The following is a 27,507-nucleotide window of genomic DNA, read 5'->3' on the forward strand; positions in this document are numbered from 1 at the left end:
TGACCTTTGACCTGTAATGACCCAGAGGGACTCACCAGAGACACTTTGTCCTGCTGACAGCTGCTGAGGACATTTTTAACTCCAGTTCATATCCAAAACCTTTAAACCATTCCTTCATCTTGTAATACTGTAAAATTAATTTGACACACTACATTTGAGTTGTGTTGCATCATTATTTTTAACAAAAATAAAACATTTCATGAACAACCATTACGTTCAACAGCCTTTAAACCAATGTGACAGCTTTAAGAGCTGCATATCACCAATGCTGGTCTGGTTGGTGTTCTGAGAATCTACTGCACCTACTGGTACCTTGTTTACCATGTAGCAATAAAAATATACTAACAGCCTGGATTCATCTGGTTAGTCACAGTGGACTGATTTTATATTGAACACTATTATATATCCAAAGCAGACGGTGGTAAGAGCAATTACTGCTTGGTTTTGAGTTGGATTCTGTGGTTTTTATATCATTATTTCTCTGAAATAAAGCAAAGTTAAAATCTAAAACTTTGTCACAAGATAAAACAGACATCAAGGAGTTCATTTGTAGTTTTAACTCATTTAGAACAAAAATGTATTTAGTGCAGTTAGTCTTTGTAGGGCAGAATATAGTTTCAGTTAGTTATAGTTTTTTATTATTGAGTTAGTTAACTATCGTAGCCTTGGTGTGAGGTTTGACCCTGGTTGAGCTGCGGTTGATTCATTCTGATATATTTTATTATTCACAGTGATATTCACGTGTTTGGCTCTGTGGTCAGAAAGTTTCCATCAGTGACAGTTAGTGTGGCTTTAACAACACTCACCACACTGGAATTCAAGATGAAGAGCATGTTTTGTCTTTCTGCTATTTCATTAGACCAAACTTTCCATATTATGCAACTTTAATTTATTGCTGTGTCTCTGTGCTTGATGTTGTTCTCTAATCACTAGTGTTGGTCATGAAGAGAAACCGTTAGCTAGAGGCTCCTTTCTCTGCCTCATTGTGATTATTTCTGCCTCAAAAGTTGTATTATAATTCTATGTAATTTGAACATAAATGCTTAATAATGGTGAGTTTGGTCATTTGGCCAAGATCCCTGAATGTTTCAGGGTGGAACAGGCTGCTTTAATCTGAAGGAAAGATTAGTCTGTTTCCTGTTTCCTGTTGCCCTCGTCCATTGTCCCCCAGTCACTCAACAACAGAAACCAGCTCAGAGACCATTCTGCACTATTAGCTGTGTTTCTATGCACATTTCAAAGTATTTTATTAGAAAAGCTCAATGAAAATGTCACCATTTGATAAAACCTCTGAAGAAACTCTGAACTTTATTTGCTCAAAAAAAGTTGATGAATATTTCTTTTTGGAGACATTTCAAAAGTTGGCTTCAAATGTGTTTGACAGTTTGATGTAAACCAAGACTGTAGAACGTAGACCTTAGAAGGCTAAGGAGCTTAGAAGCTATATAGACTATAGACCATAGACTATAGACCATAGACTATAGACCATAGACCATAGACTATAGACCATAGACTATAGACCATAGACTATAGACCATAGACCATAGACTATAGACCATAGACTATAGACTATAGACCATAGACTATAGACCATAGACCATAGACTATAGACCATAGACTATAGACTATAGACCATAGACTATAGACTATAGACCATAGACTATAGACTATAGATTATAGACCATATATTATAGACTATAGATTATAGACTATAGATTATAGACTATAGACCATAGATTATAGACTATAGACTATAGACTATAGACCATAGATTATAGACTATAGACCATAGATTATAGACTAAAGACCATAGATTATAGACTATAGACCATAGATTATAGACCATAGATTATAGACTATAGACCATAGATTATAGACTATAGACCATAGACTATAGACTATAGACCATAAATTATAGACCATAGATTATAGACTATAGACCATAGATTATAGACTATAGACTATAGATTATAGACTATAGACCATAGATTATAGACTATAGACCATATATTATAGACTATAGACCATAGACTATAGACCATAGATTATAGACTATAGACCATAGATTATAGACTATAGACCATAGACTATAGACCATAGATTATAGACCATAGACTATAGACTATAGACCATAGACCATAGACTATAGACCATAGACTATAGACCATAGATTATAGACTATAGACCATAGACTATAGACCATAGATTATAGACTATAGACCATAGACTATAGACCATATATTATAGACCATAGACTATAGACCATAGATTATAGACTATAGACCATAGATTATAGACTATAGACTATAGACCATAGATTATAGACCATAGACTATAGACTATAGACTACAGACCATATATTATAGACTATAGACCATAGATTATAGACCATAGACCATAGACTATAGACTATAGACCATAGATTATAGACCATAGACCATAGACTATAGACCATAGATTATAGACTATAGACCATAGAATATAGACTATAGACCATAGACTATAGACCATAGATTATAGACCATAGACTATAGACTATAGACTATAGACCATAGATTATAGACTGTAGACTATAGACCATAGACTATAGACTATAGACCATAGAATATAGACTATAGACCATAGATTATAGACTATAGACCATAGACTATAGACCATAGATTATAGACTATAGATTATAGAGGCTAAAACACAGCATTTAGAAGAGATAATTCTGTTTAGAAACAAATCGCTTCAAGTTTTAAAAAGTTGCATTTGGATGTTATGTGAAGTTCTGCAGCCTCTGTCAGAGAAGGCAGAGTTGGCCCCCACTATGTATACAAACACACACACACACACACACACACACACACACACACACACACACACACAGACACTAAACAGCAGCTGCCAGCACCTAGTTTGGAGTTGAGGCTCCAGTAGGTGTCTATTTGTAGAATTATGGACTTAGAGGCTTCAGTTGGAGACACACACACACACACACACACACACACACACACACACACACACACACACAGGTCTAGAACATTGTGTTATTGACACTTTAATGGACGTACGTATTGATTATTGCAGGATTAACAGCAGCTGCTGTCTTGTTTGTCTCTGGATGGGTTTCAGATCTGGCTTCATGTTGTTTTGAAGCTTTGGGAAGTTTGGTTGTTAATTTGAGATGCCAGTTGAGTTGAACCACATGAAGAAAGAGCTCCCATTGGCCCAGAGACGCAGATCTGTGGCTCTGAAGGAACGCAGAGGCTCAGACCAGGACCGGATCTCTGTGGAGCATTAACATATTTTATAATTGTAGGTCTTGATAGCTTCAGATGGTTGTTTCAGACTGAAGACACAGACTGTTTCCATCAGTCCTGATGTTAACCCTGTCAGAGAGAAATAAACATGACCTGGTTCACCATCGGGCTGTAGATTATATTTGGACCAAACTATCAAGGATTAACATGCAAGCATCTGAAGTCACCCAACACACAGTCCATTACAAAAAACTAAAACTAATAAAAACTAAATTAAAACTAAGCATTTTCAAAAAATATAAACTAATTAAAACCAGCAAACTCACTCTAAAAACGAACTAAAACTAACTGAATTTGAAAACAAAAAAATCACAATGAAATTAAAACTTAAACTACAACTAATGAAAAACCCAAAACTTTTCTAAGCTTGGTTCCACCATAAACATGTTAGTCATCATCACTGCAGCAGCAGGAGAACATCCACGAGCTGCTTGTTTATAATGAGACATAAACACTTTCAACAGTTTGGTGCTTTCAGTCTGTTTCTGTTTCTGTTTTACTACTTTGGCTTCTCTGCTTTCTCATCTTCACTTTGTGCAACACTTGGAGTTGGAGCCACTGTTATATCTCCAGCTGTTAGACACACACACACACACACACACACACACACACACACACACAGGCTGATAGTATGGGTCGATGTTATTCATAGAAGAAATATAGCTACAGCTCGTATGTGTGTTCTTGTTCTTCCTACATAGTGAGGACCAGAACACGTTTTTAACCAACAGAGTGAGGACATTTTTGCGAAGTGAGGACATTTTTGCCGGTCCTCACTTCTTTAAAGGCTTTTTGAGAGTTCAGACTTTGTTTTAGGGTTAAAGGTTACAACAGGTTTATGTTAGGGTTAGAGTTGTGATGATAAGGGTTAGCGTAAGGGAATTCATTATTCTAATGACGGTCCTCACAAAGATAGAAGTACATGGTGTGTGTGTGTGTGTGTGTGTGTGTGTGTGTGTGTGTGGTGGCACAGTGACCTCTGTCTGACAGCCTCTTTAGTTTCAGTAACCTGCCCAAGAATAGACAGAGGGGGAGAAAAAAGAGAAAGAGCTGATGTGGGACTGAGAGAAGGAGGGAGTGAGTGAGTGTGTGAGTGAGTGTGTGTGTGTGTGTGAGTGTGTGTGTGTGTGTGTGTGTGTGTGTGTGTGTGTGTGTGAGGGAGGAGAGAGGCAGAGTTCTCAGCAGTGTGATCAGTGTTCGCTCTGTGGATTTCAGCTCCTGCTGCTTATCGTCGTTCCTCTTGTTGGAAACTGAGATTGAAGAAGCAGAAAGGAACTCTGGAGTCGTAGAGGGACTTTATCAGCTAATCTGGACCGTTAGAGGATCTTTATCAGTTAATCTGGACCGTTAGAGGATCTTTATCAGTTAATCTGGACCGTTAGAGGAACTTGATCAGTGAATCTGGACCGTTAGAGGATCTTTATCAGCTAATCTGGACCGTTAGAGGAACTTGATCAGTGAATCTGGACCGTTAGAGGAACTTGATCAGTGAATCTGGACCGTTAGAGGATCTTTATCAGCTAATCTGGACCGTTAGAGGATCTTTATCAGTTAATCTGGACCGTTAGAGGATCTTTATCAGCTAATCTGGACCGTTAGAGGAACTTGATCAGTGAATCTGGACCGTTAGAGGAACTTGATCACTGAATCTGGACCGTTAGAGGATCTTGATCAGATAATCTGGACCGTTAGAGGAACTTGATCAGTGAATCTGGACCGTTAGAGGAACTTGATCACTGAATCTGGACCGTTAGAGGATCTTGATCAGATAATCTGGACCGTTAGAGGAACTTGATCAGTGAATCTGGACCGTGAGAGGATCTTGATCAATTAATCTGGACCGTTAGAGGAACTTGATCAATTAATCTGGACCGTTAGAGGATCTTGATCAGTGAATCTGGACCGTTAGAGGATCTTGATCAGTTAATCTGGACCGTTAGAGGAACTTGATCAGTTAATCTGGACCGTTAGAGGATCTTGATCAGTGAATCTGGACCGTTAGAGGATCTTTATCAGTGAATCTGGACCGTTAGAGGATCTTTATCAGTGAATCTGGACCGTTAGAGGATCTTTATCAGTGAATCTGGACCGTAAGAGGATCTTTATCAGTTAATCTGGACCGTTAGAGGATCTTTATCAGTTAATCTGGACCGTTAGAGGATCTTTATCAGTTAATCTGGACCGTTAGAGGATCTTTATCAGTTAATCTGGACCGTTAGAGGATCTTTATCAGTTAATCTGGACCGTGGTTGGGGAGTATGGAGATGAACGGCCGTGTCCTGCCGCCGTCCATCCCTGAGGATGGAGAAGCTCCGGACCAGGTGAACGGGTTCCACCGGGGGGACGGAGGAGACGCTGAGGTCCCCGTGTCCAAGTCCCAGAGACGCAAGAGTGATGTCAAAGTCTATAAGGAGTTTTGTGATTTTTACGCTCGCTTGTAAGTACTCAGGCGTTAAAACACTGGCAGGACCTCGTCAATAAGTGTTTTTATGACTTTTATATCTGTGATGTTGTAGCAGAAAGATCCGTGTGAAGATACTTTATCAACCTGCTGAGCCTTCAGACATATTCGTTCAGAGACACACCTCCACATCAAGTCATTATTATCACACTGTAAAAAGGTGTTGCAAAACCAGATCAAACAGTAAATCTGAGGGAAATGATCTCGCTGCATAGACAGATAATTTACCTTGACAAGATTTATTAAATCAAGATTATTAAATCTAGATATAAGCATGTTGAACACTTAAAATAATAAATTAACTCTTAAAACAAGATAAATGATCTAACACTTCTAAATCTAAAGTTTTTTTTTATCTTGGTAAGAACCAAATAATCATCAGGTCACTCTGCTCGGGCCAGTTCATCACTGCTGGCAGCTTTACTTTATCTGGTTTTAAGAGTTAATTTATTATTTTAAGTGTTCAACATGCTTATTTCTAGATTTGATTATCTTAATTTAATAAATCTTGTCAAGGAGTATCTGTGAGCGTAGAGCGCTACAGGGGAGACTTAACGTTAAATTAAATTAAAGTGATTTAAGTCTCTGGCTTGTGATTGTTGCATGATCACTTAATCACATATTAAGAATTCTAGATGTTGCTAACTTTGCTAACATGCCAGTTGAAGTGCTAACAGGAATGAGGGAGTAGACGTGTGTGTGTTAGGTATTAGGTCTGTTAGTGTGTGTGTGAGATTACTGTAGTCTTACAGAATGTAAAGAATTCAGATTATATTTGTACCCGGGGTTAGCAGCCAGTTTGATTAGCTTAAGCTGCCTAAGGTGCCATGTTCTAATAGCTGTGAGGAGGCGAACACAGGAAGAGCTATTTCTGTTATGCAGAGTAGAATATGCCAGCTGGCATCCCAACTATGTAGCACGAGGCATGCAGGCTAAATATACGTACTTTATTTCTGACTGAACTGCCTCATCATAATGTAGGAAAACATGAACGTAAGGTCACCCACAGGTTGGTGAAGCCGGGACTTTTCTTTTCTGTTAAAGTTAAATCAAGGTGTGACTCATGGGAGGATGAACTGAGAGTCCATGGAGACATTAGAGCCCTGTGATTGGATGTGACTAGGATTACACAAAAGATGGTCAACCAAAAGGAATGTTTCCACTATAATAATAATAATACCCGGACAATACCCGGAATGAGGCGAAACGCCCCGAATCTGAATATGAGCAGTCCGGAGATTTAATCTGGACTTTTTTAGTCCTTGTAGAGGAGCAGGGTCTGTTTTCTCCCCTGAAAACAGCCTGGTTACTGATTGGATAGAACGCTAAACAGGATGTGACGTAGTACTGGACGCCACAACAACACGCAACATTTGTAAAAGCCGGTGAAGCAGTGTTGGCAACTTAGCAACTTTGTTGCTATATTTAGCGACTTTTCAGACCCCTTTAGAGACTATTTTACAAGAAAGCGACTGGAGACAAATCCAGAGACTTTTTCTGGTGTTATTGGAGACTTTTGGAGACTCGTTCTTACTCTTCTTAACGAGCCGCGGGGGCCGGAGGCTCTTCTTAACGAGCCGCGGGGGCCGGAGGCTCTTCTTAACGAGCCGCGGGGGCTGGAGGCTCTTCTTAACGAGCCGCGGGGGCCGGAGGCTCTTCTTCACGAGCCGCGGGGGCCGGAGGCTCTTCTTCACGAGCCCCCTCCTGTCCACTACGCTCCTCCAGTGAAAGACGTCTGGCTGAAGGCCTCTACGTCTCAGACCAGACTCTTCTCCTCTGTAGAACCCTATAGGTGGTGGATCCAACCTCCAGACCCCATCGGATCAATGAGTCCTGATCAATCTTTAAGGAGAGACTGAAGACCTGAAAGCTCTGACGTCCTGATGGACTCAGACTGAACCTCGGCTCTGACTCTGATCTGGTTCTTGACTTCACCTCTGCTTGTGTTGTATTAACTCTCGTTTGTACGTCTCTTTGGATAAAAGCGTCTGATGAAGAGTTGTAGAACTGTAGGACAGTTAAAAAGGTAAATATGGGTCATATGTGCTGCTTGTACTAGCGGCTGGGTTCTTTATAGAACCAGTCTGTTAGTTGTCAGCTGAAATTAGTCATTAAGTTGTCTCATGTTATGAGCACAACATCTTTGGCCTCCTAGTTCTAAAATAACTCCGGCGCCAGGGTTCTGTATCATAACAGGGAGAGGAGGTGGAACCTGACAGCTTCACCACAGATACAATCAATAGTTCTCTCCGCTTTCATTCATGCTGAGTTTCAAGGTTTGATGTTGCTGGACGAGTTTAGTTTCACACACAGAGACAGACTGAAGTGTCTGTTAGCTGCCTCCTGAAACCCTCAGATGTTTAGGTGTTGTTGTTTAGATGTTTACCTGCTCCACTGAGATGTTTAGGTGTTGTTGTTGTTTAGATGTTTACCTGCTCCACTGAGATGTGAACATGCAGACAGCTGTCAGCAATATCTAGATCTCAGCTCTCCATAATATAGAGAACATAGAAAAACCATGATGGATCATCTGACCGCCTGGATCCGGTTCTAGTGTTTACAGATGTGCAGATTAATGCTGAGAACAGGGAGGAAGGAGAGGAGGAGCAGAGGAGGGAGGAGAGGAGGAGCAGAGGAGGGAGGAGAGGAGAGGAGATGCAGGAGACAGAAAAGTGAAGACACATGGGGATAGAGGAGGGAGGGAACAGGAGGAGGAGAAGAGGAGGGAGGAGAGGAGGAGGAGGAGGAGCAGAGGAGGGAGGAGAGGAGGAGCAGAGGAGGGAGGAGAGGAGGAGGAGCAGAGGAGGAGCAGAGGAGGAGGAGCAGAGGAGGAGGAGAGGAGGAGGAGCAGAGGAGGAGGAGAGGAGGAGGAGGAGCAGAGGAGGAGAACAGGAAGAAGTCATAACAGAAGCCCACAAAGCAGGAACAAACTCTCAGCGGAGGAGAAACAGAAACTCTGGATTACGGATGAAAAAAGTTGACAAAGAAGAAAACGAAGGACATTTCCACTATAATTTCAGTTAGTTTTAGTTAGTTTTGGAACCACAAAATACAGTTTCAGTTAGTTATCGTTTCTTTAAAAACTCTCTCTTTTTTATTCCAGTTAATGAAAATGTTTTTTCAATTCTAGTTTTGGTTATTTCATCAGTTTTTGTTAACTATAATAACCTTGGTAGCAACAACAGCTGTTACAGAACGAAAAGGGGCGGGGCTTAGGATTGGTATATTGGTGGGAAGCTGGTGAGGGATCATGTTGTTGATACAGCCCCATGATACGATTTTTTCCTGATACTTGAGTCACAATAGAATATTATTGTGATTTTAAGCATTGTGTGATATGGTGATTATTGCGATACAATATAGTGTGATTTAACTGTTAAGCTGCATTTTGTGTCCACAAAATTAAGTCCAATCAAGATTTGTTTCGTCAAATAGAAGATGTGTGCCTTGTGTCAGGAGGAGACTTGTGGACGCAGAGAGACTATTTTCAGTGAGATTGCATGAGGTCAGAGGTCACATGACCGCTTTGAAAATCACCATGAAACATCAAAAAACAGCTTTGCAATGTTATTTCTACAACTTCCAAACCAGACATGGTGCCTATAGATTCCTTATGTTCCTGTTTATATGATACCAGTATGTCTCCAGTATTAACTTAAAGTGAATGGCGGGCCATAGCAATGCTAAATATCGATACTTGGCCGCCACAAATCGATATTATATCGCCAAACAGAACATGTCGATACTCTGCTGATGGATTAACATCTGGCATCAGGAACCGTTCCTCCAGACTAACTACCTGTCTGTTCTCTGTCTCTATCTTCTCTCTGACAACTGTCCACCAAGTGGAATGATGAAAACCTGTTTCATTGAGTCCTGACAGCTCTCAGGCTGTCTGACTCACAGGCTGATAGAAGGATCGGAGGCTGGAAATGCCTGAAGGATGTGTCACTTCCTCCATTAATCCTGGGAAGGGCTGAAGGCTGAGTGTGTTAATGTCAGGCAGAATACAGGCAGCAGGAACAAAATGTTTCTGATGAGGAGAGAACACATGGACGCTCTCATACTGAAGTACCGTATCATATATACATATATATATATATATATATATATATATATATATACACACACACACATACATACATATATTATCTTATATCAGTTATCGTATATATCAGAGCACAAACAACCAGAAGATGATGATGAGCAGCATGTCTTCTTGTTAATTCACACATTGATTAATTAAGTTAATATGAACAGATGACATCACTGCAGGAAAATCTTATGTTGTGTGTGTGTGTGTGTGTGTGTGTGTGTGTGTGTCCCACCATTCCTTCCTTTTTGTCTGTAAACATTAGAGTTGTTCAGATTCTGATATCAGTATCTCTGGTGAGTCCTGGAGTCCATCACCGATCAATACCACGTCATTTATTGATTAGTAATCTATTTCCTGGTTGGCTCCGTTAAGCTCTGGCACAGTTCAGTGGCTGCACTTTAACTTAAAGATATTCCTAGATTTATTTATTTAAGTTGCTGTTGCACAACTGTTTTGTATACTGTTTTATTTTAAATAAATGTAAAAATAATTTGCTGTATTTATTCATGTTTTATAAAGGGTTTAAGCTGAGCCAGAACTGCTGTAGGATGATATTTATTTATAACATACTGGTATCAGATCGGTACTCACACAGCAAAGTATCAGGATCGGTATCAGGAGGGAAAAATGGGATCTGAACATCTCTAGTAAACATATTTACTTCTACTTTTAGTTTGCAGTGTTGTTATTTAAATGTTTGTATTGATCTGCTGCAGTTTCGTACATTGGTTGCATCTGCTTGGTTCAGAATGGTTTGATTATTGTTTTCATCCCTAATGATCAGTTGGTAAAGCGGTCCCCTACTGATCGGAGGGTTGGTGGTTCAGTTGGTAGACCGGTCCCCTACTGATCGGAGGGTTGGTGGTTCAGCTGGTAGAGCGGTCCCCTACTGATCGGAGGGTTGGTGGTTCAGTTGGTAGAGCGGTCCCCTACTGATCGGAGGGTTGGTGGTTAGTTGGTAGAGCAGTCCCCTACTGATCGGAGGGTTGGTGGTTAGTTGGTAGAGCGGCCCCCTACTGATCGGAGGGTTGGTGGTTCAGTTGGTAGAGCGGTCCCCTACTGATCGGAGGGTTGGTGGTTAGTTGGTAGAGCGGTCCCCTACTGATCGGAGGGTTGGTGGTTCAGCTGGTAGAGCGGTCCCCTACTGATCGGAGGGTTGGTGGTTCAGTTGGTAGAGCGGTCCCCTACTGATCGGAGGGTTGGTGGTTAGTTGGTAGAGCGGTCCCCTACTGATCGGAGGGTTGGTGGTTAGTTGGTAGAGCGGCCCCCTACTGATCGGAGGGTTGGTGGTTCAGTTGGTAGAGCGGTCCCCTACTGATCGGAGGGTTGGTGGTTAGTTGGTAGAGCGGTCCCCCACTGATCGGAGGGTTGGTGGTTCAGTTGGTAGAGCGGTCCCCTACTGATCGGAGGGTTGGTGGTTCAGTTGGTAGAGCGGTCCCCTACTGATCGGAGGGTTGGTGGTTAGTTGGTAGAGCGGTCCCCTACTGATCGGAGGGTTGGTGGTTAGTTGGTAGAGCGGCCCCCTACTGATGGGAGGTTGGTGGTTCAGTTGGTAGAGCGGTCCCCTACTGAACGGAGGGTTGGTGGTTAGTTGGTAGAGCGGTCCCCCACTGATCGGAGGGTTGGTGGTTAGTTGGTAGAGCGGTCCCCCACTGATCGGAGGGTTGGTGGTTCAGTTGGTAGAGCGGTCCCCTACTGATCGGAGGGTTGGTGGTTAGTTGGTAGAGCGGTCCCCTACTGATCGGAGGTTGGTGGTTAGTTGGTAGAGCGGTCCCCTACTGATCGGAGGGTTGGTGGTTCAGTTGGTAGAGCGGTCCCCCACTGATCGGAGGGTTGGTGGTTCAGTTGGTAGAGCGGTCCCCTACTGATCGGAGGGTTGGTGGTTCAGTTGGCATTTAATTTCTCATAAGGCTTTAAAACTAGACGTTGTTCATTGAAAGTGATTCAGATGTAGATCTGAGGTTGTTTCTAACATTGTGTGTCTGTGTGAGACTCAGAACATGTGATGCTGAGCAGAAAAAAAAAACCTTGGAGTGTTTTTGGGTGTGACACATTTCTGCTGCAGGTTCTGGCTCCAAGATAAATAAAGAGTGATTCTGAGGAACTAAACACTTCTGAGAGTTTAACCCTTTAGAGTTTATTAACCCTTTATAAACCACTTACACAATGGTTTCCATTTTTTCAGCACAACTTCACCATGATCTGACTTTTTGTTTCACTTTAACCAACTTTATTAAGATACTAAGCCCAAAAATACACAAAAATCATGAAATCTGAAATAAAATTATACTATTAATTACAATAAAAACCACAAATATGCTCAATGAACTGTTTTGGATCTGTAAATGTAAACATAGGTCGCAAATATGAACAAATAAAGATGAAATTCAAATATAATACAACTCTATAGAATAAATTCCCATAAAACATGTATATTTATAGGAACAGTGTTAGCTGATTGTGTAAAATGCTCTGCCTGCCTCGTCCCATCATATCTGATCATACGATCAGATCTTTGGTTTTACTTCATCAAACACAAACTGATCAAAGTTTCACGTCTGTAGTTTGATGACAGAATATCTCAGCAGGTTAGTTCTCATGTTTTTATTGGCAGAAACATTTCTGTTATTTATCATCACTGATTGAAATACACGAGAACTTCAGCTTGTTTCCACATCAGTGATCTCCACACCCTGAAACCTTCCTTTATATTCCTTCCCTTATATCCCTGTTAGTGTTCTACGGTTCCTTCCCTTATATCCCTGTTAGTGTTCTACGGTTCCTTCCCTTATATCCCTGTTAGTGTTCTACGGTTCCTTCCCTTATATCCCTGTTAGTGTTCTACGGTTCCTTCCCTTATATCCCTGTTAGTGTTCTGCCTGTTCTGGTCCTGACCACAGACTGTTTGTCTCCTCAGTAACATGGCCAACGCTCTGGCCAACGCCATGTGTGAGCGCTGTAAGAGCGGCTTCGCTCCGGCCGAGAAGATCGTCAACAGCAACGGGGAACTTTACCACGAGCAGTGCTTCGTGTGCGCCCAGTGCTTCCAGCAGTTCCCAGAGGGACTCTTCTACGAGGTAACACCGACCATAAACACACCATCACCCACTGAATAAGAAATAAGAAATAAACTCTTACAACAAGATAAATGATCTAACACAGGGGTGTCAAACTCAAATACACACGGGGGCCAAAATTTAAAAACTTGAATAAAATCGCGGGCCAACATTGATCAAATAAACCTTTTACCGGTGGGTCAGCTTTTGTAGTACAATAATAATATAATAATTTGGTATTGCCTCGCAGGCCAAATAAAATTACACTGCGGGCCAAATTTGGCCCGCGGGCCAGAGTTTGACACCCCTGATCTAACACTTCTAAATAATCATCAGGTCACTCTGCTCGGGCCAGTTCATCGCTGCTGGCAGCTTTCATTTATCGGGTTTTAAGCCGCTGGGGCTGGAGGCTCTTCTTAACGAGCCACGGGGCCGGGGGCTCTTCTTAACAAGCGGCTGGGGCTGGAGGCTCTTCTTAACGAGCCACGGGGCCGGGGGCTCTTCTTAACAAGCGGCTGGGGCCGGAGGCTCTTCTTAACGAGCCGCTGGGGCCGGAGGCTCTTCTTAACAAGCCGCTGGGGCTGGAGGCTCTTCTTAATGAGCCGCTGGGGCCGGAGGCTCTTCTTAACAAGTTGCGGGGGCCGGAGGCTCTTCTTAACGAGCCGTGCTTCGTGTTTAGTGCTAATTATCACATGGTAGCTAATATTAAATGATAGATAATCCAAAAACAGAAAAGATTCACCATTAAAACCAAAAGCGGTATTATAGAACCTGAATTTTTATAATAGTTATGAATCATTTGTTGATTTCAGGTGTTTCATGTGTATTTCTGAAGGCTTTCTACTAATAACTCACTGACATTTGCTCTCACTTTTATAAAAATATCAGGATATTTATCGTATATGGATATTTAGCCTGAATATATCAGATATGACTATAACAGAGTTCTTCTAGTAGAATTGTTATATTTCTGTGTATATCCTGTAAGAGTTGTGAAAGATGTTTTATTGGGGGGATTATGCTGTTTATTAATGTTATTGCTGTTAAACTGTGTTTATATTAATGATGTTTGAATTGTTTAAATGTGTTGACAGTTTGAAGGCAGGAAGTATTGTGAACACGACTTCCAGATGCTGTTTGCTCCCTGCTGCCACCAGTGTGGTGAGTAAATATCAGCTTCTACAGCAGAATGTCAGGAAAAAGCTCAATATCATTATTATCATTTCAGAAAATTATATAGATTCATTACACACAGAGTGAAATATTTCCACCCTGTTTTTCTTGTAATTTTAATGATTCTGGCTTAGAGATAATGAGAAGTACCTGTAGTTTCTCCCCCTGTTGAGGGTCCCTGGTGATGGAGCCCTTTAACCAGTGTAATAATAATAATAATAATAATAATAATAATAATAATAATAATGATAATAATGATAATAATGCTGTGTTGTGTCCCAGGTGAGTTCATCATCGGCCGTGTGATCAAAGCGATGAACAACAGCTGGCATCCAGACTGTTTCTGCTGTGATCTGTGTCAGGCCGTCCTCGCCGACGTCGGCTTCGTTAAGAACGCTGGAAGGTCACTTTAACATTACTGTTACTGTTTATTCATCACATCAGTGTATATATATATATATATATATATATATATATATATATATATATACTGACTGTCTGCCTGTCAGAATCCAGAAAGGTCCCATATTTTATTTTATTGTAGTGTTTTTTCTGATCTTATATTTCTAAGTTTGAGAAAGTAAAGTGCATCTTTAACCCCGTGTGTCCCAACCTAATATTTATTATAGATTTGATAATAATAATGATAATAATAATAATAATAATAATAATAATAATAATAATAATTATAATAATAATAATAATAATAATAATAATAATAATAATAATAATGATAATAATAATAATGATAATAATAATAATGGTGAGTGGTGTTTGTGTCCCATCAGGCACCTGTGTCGTCCGTGTCACAACAGAGAGAAAGCTCGCGGCCTCGGGAAGTACGTCTGTCAGAAGTGTCACGCCATCATCGAGGAGCAGCCGCTGCTGTTCAAGAACGACCCGTACCACCCCGACCACTTCAACTGCAGCAACTGCGGGTAACACACACACACACACACACACAGAGAGAGACACACACACACACACACACACACACACAGAGACACACACACACACAGAGACACACACACACACACACACACACACACACAGAGACACACACACACACACACACACACAGAGAGACACACACACAGAGACACACACACAGAGAGACACACACACACACACATTTTAAAGCCAGTAAAAGGAGTAAATCAGATTGTTATCAGTAAACTGCACCTGTGGAGATCAGGGCCTGGTTGTTATTTTATTAAAGTGAATTGTTGATAATAACAATAATAATCTGTGAGGCTGCAGCAGAATCAGGAATATTCCTGAAAAAAAGCCTCAAACTTAAACTTTGATGCTACAGTTCAGTGTTTTTGTTTCAACTAAATATGTTTCTATGTTCAGACTTTGACCAAAAAACACAATCAGAAATGTTTCAATCAGAATTAACCACAGACTGCCCCCTGCTGGGCAAACTGTGGAACTACAACATCAAACAACACACAACAACACACAACAACATACAACACACAACAACATACAACACACAACATCATACAACACACAACAACACACAACAACATACAACACACAACAACATACAACACACAACAACATACAACACACAACAACACACAACAACATACAACACACAACAACATACAACACACAACAACACACAACAACATACAACACACAACAACATACAACACACAACAACACACAACAACATACAACACACAACAACATACAACACACAACATCATACAACATCATAAAACACACAACAACATACAACACACAACAACATACAACACACAACATCATACAACACACAACAGCACACAACAACATACAACACACAACATCATACAACACACAACATCATACAACACACAACAGCACACAACATCATACAACACACAACAACACACAACACACAACATCACACAACAACACACAACATCATACAACAACACACAACATCATACAACATCATACAACACACAACAACATACAACACACAACATCATACAACATCATACAACACACAACAACACACAACACACAACATCATACAACAACACACAACATCATACAACACACAACAACACACAACACACAACAACACACAACACACAGGATCATCTCATGAACCTTCAACGGGGTGTGTGTGTGTGTGTGTGTGTGTGTGTGTGTGTGTGTCTCTCTGTGTCTGTGTGTGTGTGTGTGTGTGTGTGTGTGTGTGTCTCTCTGTGTCTGTGTGTGTGTGTGTGTGTGTGTGTGTGTCTGTGTGTGTGTCTCTGTGTGTGTGTGTGTGTGTGTGTGTGTGTGTGTGTGTGTGTGTGTGTCTCTCTGTGTCTGTGTGTCTGTGTGTGTGTGTGTGTGTGTCTGTGTGTGTGTCTCTCTGTGTGTGTGTGTGTGTGTGTGTGTGTGTGTGTGTGTGTGTGTGTGTGTGTGTGTGTGTGTGTGTCTCTCTGTGTCTGTGTGTCTGTGTGTGTGTGTGTCTGTGTGTGTGTGTGCGTGTGTGTGTGTGTGTGTGTGTGTGTGTGTGTGTCTCTCTGTGTCTGTGTCTGTGTGTCTGTGTGTCTGTGTGTGTGTGTGTGTGTGTGTGTGTAGGAAGGAGCTAACAGCTGATGCCAGGGAGCTGAAGGGGGAGCTCTACTGTCTGCCCTGCCATGATAAGATGGGGGTCCCAATCTGTGGCGCCTGCAGGAGGCCCATCGAGGGCCGCGTGGTCAACGCCATGGGCAAGCAGTGGCACGTCGAGGTAAACAAACAGTTCTACCTAAAACACAAACAGTTCTACCTAAAACACAAACATCTACTCAAAACACAAACAGTTCTACCTAAAACACAAACAGTTCTACCTAAAACACAAACAGTTCTATCTAAAACACAAACAGTTCTACCTAAAACACAAACACCTACTCAAAACACAAACAGTTCTACCTAAAACACAAACAGTTCTACCTAAAACACAAACAGTTCTATCTAAAACACAAACAGTTCTACCTAAAACACAAACAGTTCTACCTAAAACACAAACAGTTCTACCTAAAACACAAACATCTACTCAAAACACAAACAGTTCTATCTAAAACACAAACAGTTCTACCTAAAACACAAACAGTTCTACCTAAAACACAAACAGTTCTACCTAAAACACAAACATCTACTCAAAACACAAACAGTTCTACCTAAAACACAAACAGTTCTATCTAAAACACAAACAGTTCTACCTAAAACACAAACAGTTCTACCTGAAACACAAACAGTTCTATCTGAAACACAAACAGTTCTATCTAAAACACAAACAGTTCTACCTAAAACACAAACAGTTCTATCTAAAACACAAACAGTTCTATCTAAAACACAAACAGTTCTATCTGAAACACAAACAGTTCTACCTAAAACACAAACATCTACTCAAAACACAAACAGTTCTATCTAAAACACAAACAGTTCTATCTAAAACACAAACAGTTCTATCTAAAACACAAACAGTTCTACCTAAAACACAAACAGTTCTATCTAAAACACAAACAGTTCTATCTAAAACACAAACAGTTCTACCTAAAACACAAACATCTACTCAAAACACAAACAGTTCTACCTAAAACACAAACAGTTCTATCTAAAACACAAACAGTTCTACCTAAAACACAAACAGTTCTATCTAAAACACAAACAGTTATACCTAAAACACAAACATCTACTCAAAACACAAACAGTTCTATCTAAAACACAAACAGTTCTACCTAAAACACAAACAGTTCTACCTAAAACACAAACAGTTCTACCTAAAACACAAACATCTACTCAAAACACAAACAGTTCTACCTAAAACACAAACAGTTCTATCTAAAACACAAACAGTTCTACCTAAAACACGAACAGTTCTACCTGAAACACAAACAGTTCTATCTGAAACACAAACAGTTCTATCTAAAACACAAACAGTTCTACCTAAAACACAAACAGTTCTATCTAAAACACAAACAGTTCTATCTAAAACACAAACAGTTCTATCTGAAACACAAACAGTTCTACCTAAAACACAAACATCTACTCAAAACACAAACAGTTCTATCTAAAACACAAACAGTTCTATCTAAAACACAAACAGTTCTACCTAAAACACAAACAGTTCTATCTAAAACACAAACAGTTCTATCTAAAACACAAACAGTTCTACCTAAAACACAAACATCTACTCAAAACACAAACAGTTCTACCTAAAACACAAACAGTTCTATCTAAAACACAAACAGTTCTACCTAAAACACAGACAGTTCTATCTGAAACACAAACAGTTCTATCTAAAACACAAACAGTTCTACCTAAAACACAAACAGTTCTATCTGAAACACAAACAGTTCTATCTAAAACACAAACAGTTCTATCTAAAACACAAACAGTTCTACCTAAAACACAAACAGTTCTATCTGAAACACAAACAGTTCTATCTAAAACACAAACAGTTCTATCTGAAACACAAACAGTTCTATCTGAAACACAAACACATTTTTTTTGGTAAAAATCCTTTTTCTAACTGTTAAATGTACTAAACACCATATCTCTAACAGAAATATACTGTAATATTTTATGGTAAAACAGCGTTTCTTTTGATGGAAAAACTTTTTATTTATACGGTAAAATATGGAATAAAATGTCAATCTTAAACGTGAAATCAACAGTGTTAATATCATTTTACTGTAATATTTTAAAAAGTTTTACCGTATTTATTACGGTAAAGTTCTGCTGCTGGTTTTTACCATAAAAACAACAACATGTTTTTTACAGTGAAGAGTTCAAAACTCAACTTTCTGTCACTGTTTGTTCCTCTGTTGGAGGATTAGAGCGCCACCTAGAGGACTATAGTCTGAACAGGACATGTGGACTGAACCAAGGGTAGATAGTTTTTATTAGTTTTAGTTTAGTTTTTATTAGTTTTAGTTTAGTTTTTATTAGTTGTAGTGTAGTTTTTATTAGTTGTAGTTTAGTTTTTATTAGTTGTAGTTTAGTTTTTATTAGTTGTAGTTTAGTTTTTATTAGTTGTAGTTTAGTTTTTATTAGTTGTAGTTGTTTTGTAATGGGGTATTTGTTGGGTCCAGATTCAATAAGGTCACAATAAATGTTTCCTTTATTTCCTTTGTCTGATCCATCTCAGCCCCAATAAGTTTATTAAGTCATAAAACCAGATAGATGAAATAGATTTCATATCAACCAAAAAGGTTTACGGATGAAAAAGTTGACAAAGACCAAAACGAAGCGAACGTTAGTTTTAGTTAGTTTGGAACCACAAAATACAGTTTCAGTTAGTTATGGTTTTTTTAAACTCTGTTTTTTATTTCTATTTCAGTTAATGAAAATGTTTTTTCAATTCTAGTTTTAGTTATTTTGTTAGTTTTCGTTAGTTTTCGTTAACTATAATAACCTTGATGAAACGTCTGAACTGGTCTGGTCTGAACTGGTCTGAACTGGTCTGAACTGGTCTGGTTGTGTTTAACCTTTTGTGTGCTGGGCTCTGGTTTGTTTGCAGCATTTCGTGTGTGCTAAGTGTGAGAAACCGTTCCTGGGACACCGTCACTACGAGCGTAAAGGCCTGGCCTACTGTGAGACCCACTACAACCAGGTGAGTCTCAGCAGGACCAGACAGTCCTGGTCCAGGTGAGTCTCAGCAGGACCAGACAGTCCTGGTCCAGGTGAGTCTCAGCAGGACCAGACAGTCCTGGTCCAGGTGAGTCTCAGCAGGACCAGACAGTCCTGGTCCAGGTGAGTCTCAGCAGGACCAGACAGTCCTGGTCCAGTTAATCCTCATCCTGAACCTAGAACACAATTAAATTAAACATCATCATCAAAGTTATTCTGGGAAACATTATCATTTAACATGATTACTGATTGACTTTGAAAACATTTAACAGTGGTTTTTTTATTGAACCTTTGAAAATAATCTAAAAAAATGTCTAAATAAAATAATATGTTATCATTATTTATTTACACGGTCGCCCTTAAAGATGAAATAAAATATGTTTTACCTCTTTCCATGAAATGATTGTGACAATGTGATTTATTCTGGACAGATAAAGTGTTTATCTTCCCAAAACTTTATTAATCAATCGCTCCCAAACATATCACAGTAAAAATGAAACCATAATTAACAGGATTGTGTCTGAAAACAGAATTATTCCAACTTTATGGATGATTGTGTTTGTGTCTCTGTGCTTGTTTTGATGTTGTTTGAACAGCCTGAAATATGAAATATGAGCCTGATGAAGTTTGAATGTTTTATAACTGATCATCTTTATCTCACTCAGCTCTTTGGAGACGTTTGCTACCACTGCAACCGTGTCATTGAAGGAGATGGTGAGAAAACCTTTATATTTTATATATATATATACATATATATATATATATATATATATGTATATTCATATGTCACTGTAGCATCAGTTTTCACGCCACGCATTTTCATCAGCTACTCCTTCCACAAAGTTCTCCACCATCACTAGATCTCCAGGTCTCGTCTCCCACTAATTGGTTCATCCAAAATGTCCGTCCATCCATTTTCCTCCGCGTATCCGGGGCCGGGTCGCGGGGGCAGCAGGACATCCAGACGTCCCCACAGCAGAGTTTTGTGTCTTGTCAGTGTAGACGGATTACAGTTTTACACTCTGGAGGCACATTTTACCGCTTTTAAGCCCCAAAAACACGTCAACGTCTAAACGAAAGACACTTCACATTAAATATTTAGTCGTTTTTACCTGCAAGAGTCCTGTAAACAAGCCTTAATGTCAGAGTGAACTGAAGTCAGGTGATGTTTATCATGTGATCTTTGTTGTGATGTTTATCATGTGATCTTTGTTGTGATGTTTGTGGTGATCTTTGTTGTGTTGTTTGTTGTGATGTTTGTTGTGATGTTTGTTGTGATGTTTGTTGTGTTGTTTGTTGTGTTGTTTGTTGTGATGTTTGTTGTGATGTTTGTTGTGTTGTTTGTTGTGATGTTTGTTGTGTTGTTTGTTGTGATGTTTGTTGTGATGTTTGTTGTGTTGTTTGTTGTTTGTATCAGTGGTCTCGGCTCTGAACAAGGCGTGGTGTGTCAACTGCTTCGCCTGCTCCACCTGCAACACCAAACTCACCCTGAAGTAAGTAATAAAGGAGAAACTGATAATCAGCAGTTCTTCTCTCACATGTTGGTGGTCGCCTCCTCTCTGCGCCTCCTTTTTATTTCTCCCCTTCCTTCATCAGCTGCTGTCTGTTTCCTCCTTTCTCTAATAATTCTGTCTGTTGACTTGTTTCTCCTCCCTTTCTTCATCCCTCTTTTTGTGTTCTTTGTCTTCACTTTTATCATTCTCCTCCTCCTCCTCCTCCTCCTCTCTGTCCTCCTCCTCCTCCTCTCTGTCCTCCTCCCTGCTCCTCCTCCTCCTGGCCGTCAGGGAGAAGTTTGTGGAGGTGGACCTGAAGCCGGTGTGTAAGCCGTGCTACGATCGGCTGCCAGACGACATGAAACGGCGGCTGGCGAAGCGAGAACGAGACTCCAAAGACAAGAAGAAGAAGTTACTGATCCCCATGTGTCTGTGACCTCCTCTTTCTCCTTTCTCCTCTTCCACTCCTCCTCCTTTGGTCAGTTTCCATCTCGCTTCCTCTTTCTACTCTTTTTTATCTTTCATTGTCATCATATTTAAGACTTTTTTATGTTTCATTGTTATTTCATCTTGTCGGGTTATGAAAGCAGCCGTTTATATTATTATTATTATTATTATTATTATTATTATTATCATTATTATCATTATTATTATTATTATTATTATTATTATTATCATTATTATTATTATTATTATTATTATTATTATTATCATTATTATTATTATTATTATTATTATTATTATCATTATTATTATTATTATTATTATTATTATTATTATTATTATTATTATATTAGAGAGTGACTAGCAGGAGTCAGGGTTGAATCAGATCAGTCACATGCTGAAGTTGTTTCCTGTCTGGACCTAAAGAGTTGAACTTTAATCTCTTCTGTCCGGCTGTGGAGCAGCTGACTGGTCTGACTGGTCTGACTGGTCTAACTGGTCTGACTGGTCTGACTGGTCTGACTGGTCTAACTGGTCTGACTGGTCTAACTGGTCTAACTGGTCTAACTGGTCTAACTGGTCTGACTGGTCTAACTGGTCTGACTGGTCTAACTGGTCTAACTGGTCTGACTGGTCTAACTGGTCTAACTGGTCTAACTGGTCTGACTGGTCCTGCCAGTCAGGATCTGGGAACAAATGTTGTCCAGGACAGCTGGAGGGACAGAGACCACGCTGAGTGTTTAAAACCAGATAAATGATCTAACACTTCTAAATCTAAAGTTTTTTTTTTATCTTGGTAAGAACCAAATAATCATCAGGTCACTCTACTCGGGCCAGTTCATCACTGCTGCAGCTTTACTTTATCTGGTTTAAGAGTTAATTTATTATTTTAAGTGTTCAACATGCTTATTTCTAGATTTAATAATCTTAATTTAATAAATCTTGTCAAGGTAAATTATCTGTCCATGCAGAAGATCATTTCCCTCAGATTTACTGTTTGATCTGGTTTTAGACCTTTAGATTTACTGTTTGATCTGGTTTTAGACCTTTAGATTTACTGTTTGATCTGGTTTTAGACCTTTAGATTTACTGTTTGATCTGGTTTTAGACCTTTAGATTTACTGTTTGATCCGGTTTTAGACCTTTAGATTTACTGTTTGATCTGGTTTTAGACCTTTAGATTTACTGTTTGATCTGGTTTTAGACCTTTAGATTTACTGTTTGATCTGGTTTTAGACCTTTAGATTTACTGTTTGATCTGGTTTTAGACCTTTAGATTTACTGTTTGATCTGGTTTTAGACCTTTAGATTTACTGTTTGATCTGGTTTTAGACCTTTAGATTTACTGTTTGATCTGGTTTTAGACCTTTAGATTTACTGTTTGATCTGGTTTTAGACCTTTAGATTTACTGTTTGATCTGGTTTTAGACCTTTAGATTTACTGTTTGATCTGGTTTTAGACCTTTTTATCAGTGTGGTCAGTCGTTGTCAAATTAAAGGTCTTTGGTAGAGAAAACTACTCTGCCGAGGATTTACAATTCTCCAAATGTGTTATTTCAATCATACAAAACATTGTTAGCTTTAGTTGTCCCAGACATTAGAATGAACAATAACCTGAAGAAAACAAGGAGGTCGAATCATTTCTCCATCACTGAAGGTCTTAAAATACCCTAATGATCTGGAAATGCCCATCCACAATAATAATATTTATATTTATAGTTTCTTTCTGTTTGTTTCTATGTGTTCATGTGTTGTTGCAGATGTTTCTGTAAAGTTCTGAGATGTTTGATTGTCAGAGAGTTTCTGGACATTGTTCAGTCCAGCAGACAGAAATACAGACATACATGACGTCTACCGTCATAACTATATATACATTTATATAACTATAACTATAACTATATATAACTATAACTATATATAAATGTATATAACTATAACTATAACTATATATAACTATAACTATATATAAATGTATATAACTATAACTATAGATAAATGTATATAACTATAACTATAACTATATATAACTATAACTATATATAAATATATATAACTATAACTATAACTGTATATATAAATATAACTATAACTATATATATATAACTATAACTATATATATATAACTATAACTATATATATAAATATAACTATAACTATAACTATATATATATATAACTATAACTATAACTATAACTATATATATAACTATAACTATATATAAATGTATATAACTATAACTATAACTTTATATAACTATAACTATATATAAATATATATAACTATAACTATATATATAACTTTAACTATAACTATATATAACTATAACTATAACTATAACTTTAACTATATATAACTGTAACTGTAACTATATATAACTATAACTATATATACATTTATATAACTATAACTATATATAACTATATAACTCTAACTGTAACTATAACTATAACTTTAACTATAACTTTAACTATAACTTTAACTATATATATATAACTATAACTATAACTATATATATAAATATAACTATAACTATAACTATATATAACTATATAACTCTAACTGTAACTATAACTATAACTTTAACTATAACTTTAACTATAACTATATATTTAACTATAACTATATATAACTATATAACTCTAACTGTAACTATAACTATAACTTTAACTATAACTTTAACTATAGCTATATATAACTATAACTGTAACTATATATATAAATATAACTATAACTATATATATATAAATATAACTATAACTATAACTATAACTATAACTATATATATCAATATAACTATAACTATATATAACTATAACTGTAACTCTAAGAGTGTGTGTGTTTCTCCTTCTCAGGAACAAGTTTGTGGAGTTCGACATGAAGCCGGTTTGTAAGAAATGCTACGAGAAGTTTCCTCTGGAGCTGAAGAAGAGACTGAAGAAGCTGTCTGAGACCGTCGCACGCAAGTAAACAGGAGCAGGAGGAGCAGCAGGGGAGGAGCAGCAGGGGAGGAGCAGCAGAGGAGGAGCAGCAGAGGAGGAGCAGAGGAGACCCTGAGGAGGAGCAGCAGAGGAGGAGCAGAGGAGACCCTGAGGAGGAGGAGCAGAGGAGGAGCATAGGAGCAGCAAAGGAGGAGCAGAGGAGGAGGAGGAGGAGCAGAGGAGGAGCAGAGGAGGAGCAGAGGAGGAGGAGGAGGAGCAGAGGAGGCCCTGGGGGGCCACACTAGGGCTGTACCTGCACAACATTTGAATCCTGAATCCAAATTGAAATGCTGCAGTTTAATTTATTCTGTAGATATTTATGCAGATACATATTGGGCTACATTAATATTAATCATATTTTACTATTTGTTGCTGCGTAGAATACTTGAAGACTTGTGTGATCCAAACATTTCAAGTCCAAAAATCTAAATATATATTTTAAAAAAGAAAGATTCACAATATGTTTCTGCTCATTAATAGTAGATATTTGTTGAGGTTTAATGTGTTTAACTAATCTAATGTCATGAATTCATAAAATATCAGACATTTGTAGTTTCATTCAGAAGCTTTAATATACGCTTTGAATGTAAAAACAAACAAACAAACAAACAAAGACGTTTGGTCCAGTCCTAAAATAAATGAGTTTAGCAGGTTGAATGATTGATGATCAGTCAGCAGCTTCAACATTAACTTTAGTGCCTTTTGCCTCAAATACTGTATATTTCACACGCTTGCCTTATTTACAACATGTATTAAAACAACAATTAACATGACGGTTCTGTATCTGAAAACAACATATAAGAGAACATAGAAACATGATAAACCTGCGTGTTTAACTCAGCTATGTGTCTTCTGTCAGATATATATATATATATATATATATATATATATATATATATATATATATATATATATATATATATATATATATATATATATAATGGAGTAAACCAAAGACAAAATACAGTTTTACTGAATGTGTTTTCCACTAACATGTATTATTTTATGTATTATTTTAATGTGTATTTTCTTTAATATTAGGCAAAGTAAGTTTGTGTTTAGCTCTATAAAGTTAGAATTTGTTTTAGCGTCTACAGTTTATCCACATCAACAGAGCAGCAGGTTGTTTTGTTGCATTTTACAATATGAAACAAACAGCTATTAACTCTGAGTTACCAGTTCATTAGGTTCACTTGGACAATCTTAAATAATCCAATGCAACAGCCAAAAATGAATCCAAAGTTGCTGTTCAGTGTTTGTGAGTTTGCTACAGAACTCTGAATATCAGAAACATCGTTAAAGTCCCAATCAGCAGCAGAATACAGCGAGAAAACCAGAAATACCAGACAGACGAAGCAACATCAGCTTCACAGTCTCAGGATTATAATAGATATATTATATCTTTAATATAATATATATATTATATCTTTAATATAATATATATTATATTAAATATATTATATATTATATAATATATATATTATATCTTTAATATAATATATATATTATATATTAAATATAATATATATATATATTACATTAAATATATAATATAATATAAGTGGAGTAATGTTGGTCAGGGATCATAATGTTTGTAATGTTTGGACCGACTTCCTCAGGTTCAGAATCTCTTAGCAAAGAAACCAACTGTTGCAAATGAGAGAAACAAAGTTTAACTCCAGCAGTTTTTTATCAGAACGCTGATCTTTTACATGAAGTCCGGCGGTTTAGCTAAATAAAGGGACACGCCGGACAAAAGCACCACATTTTTTCCACATACTCTCTATGACTATAGGTTTATATTTTTGGTAGGAGCCACTTCATCCAGATTGCAGATCGGAGATGGCAGCCATATGAAGTCTATGAGAACCAATATATCTTCCAAGCCACTCAGAAGGTCAATCTGGGTGTTAAAGTCTACATTCATTTAAAGCTGTTGAGAATATCACTAGATGATTATTTGATCCAATAGAAATGTTCATGATCTCCCAGACTGGAAGGTCTTCAGGTGCTGCAGCAGGAATCCTGAGCTCAAGGGAACGCTTTGATCTCATATCAGATCTTCATCAACAGATTATTTACAGTGAGTCATCTAGTGATATTCCCAATATCTTTAAATTATTCTTTGACACGGAAAATGTAGATTTTGACACTCAGATTGACCTTCTGAGTGGCTTGGAAGATACATTGGTTCTCATAGATTTTATATGGCTGCCATCTCTGATCCACAATCTTGATGAAGTGGCTCTTACCAACAATGTAAACCTATGGTGATGGAGAGTTTGTGGAAAATGTTGGTGCTCTTATCCGGCGTGTCCCTTTCTGGTCCTGAGCTGCCTGACTGACTGTTTGATAGAAAAACATTCCACTATTTCATGGAAATGGACGCTTGTGTCACTGGGAATTTCACTTCCTGCGCCACAGAATCTGTCACAGTTGTAATAAAGTAAAGTACAACAATGTTTTATTTGATATCTTAGTAGCTGAGATGACTAAACAGACAGACACTGCTCCTATTTATCTTCAAATGCTTTGAATATTTATTCATGTAAACACACCCGAGTGCATGTTCCGGCTGTTTCTCATTATATCTGAGGTATTTCTGTAAACTCTTCTGAATAAACGTTGTATGGCAATGCTACCAGTGTGCATTCATTCATCGCTAACAGCTGATCCTCAGGTCACGGGGGCGAGAGGCGGGTCCACCCTGGACAGGTCTCAGACAACCACGCCCTCATTCACTCCTACGGGCAATTTAGAGTCTCCAATTAAATCTAGGTGCATGTTTTTGGACTGTGGGAGGAAGCCGGAGAACTTGGAGAGAACCCACGCTGACACGGGGAGAACATTATATGTTATATATATATATATGTTCTGTGGTTGACAGCAGAGCC

The 27,507-nt window shown here is 38.4% G+C and overlaps 1 protein-coding gene across 4 annotated transcripts in view; it reads left to right on the forward strand.

Moving 5' to 3' along the window:
• LOC131978774 (LIM and senescent cell antigen-like-containing domain protein 1) overlaps positions 1-27,254 on the forward strand; it is a 40,403-nt gene extending 13,149 nt beyond the window's left edge. For 2 of the 4 annotated variants that reach the window (XM_059342534.1, XM_059342533.1), the window contains exons 2-11: positions 12,780-12,939; positions 14,013-14,079; positions 14,374-14,494; positions 14,880-15,029; positions 16,663-16,813; positions 19,589-19,681; positions 20,364-20,412; positions 21,116-21,191; positions 21,483-21,669; positions 24,488-24,621. In XM_059342534.1, coding sequence (XP_059198517.1) covers positions 12,780-12,939; positions 14,013-14,079; positions 14,374-14,494; positions 14,880-15,029; positions 16,663-16,813; positions 19,589-19,681; positions 20,364-20,412; positions 21,116-21,191; positions 21,483-21,627 — 1,012 coding nt within the window. In that variant the 3' untranslated portion in view covers positions 21,628-21,669; positions 24,488-24,621. Of the gene's footprint in view, positions 1-5,580; positions 5,743-12,779; positions 12,940-14,012; positions 14,080-14,373; positions 14,495-14,879; positions 15,030-16,662; positions 16,814-19,588; positions 19,682-20,363; positions 20,413-21,115; positions 21,192-21,482; positions 21,670-24,487 lie in introns of those variants that run through there. The other 2 variants (XM_059342531.1, XM_059342532.1) reach the window with 2 other exon arrangements.
• The last annotated feature ends 253 nt before the right edge of the window (positions 27,255-27,507 follow it).

The sequence above is a fragment of the Centropristis striata genome, chromosome 10 (assembly GCF_030273125.1).
Source record: "Centropristis striata isolate RG_2023a ecotype Rhode Island chromosome 10, C.striata_1.0, whole genome shotgun sequence".
NCBI classification, from domain to species: domain Eukaryota; kingdom Metazoa; phylum Chordata; class Actinopteri; order Perciformes; family Serranidae; genus Centropristis; species Centropristis striata.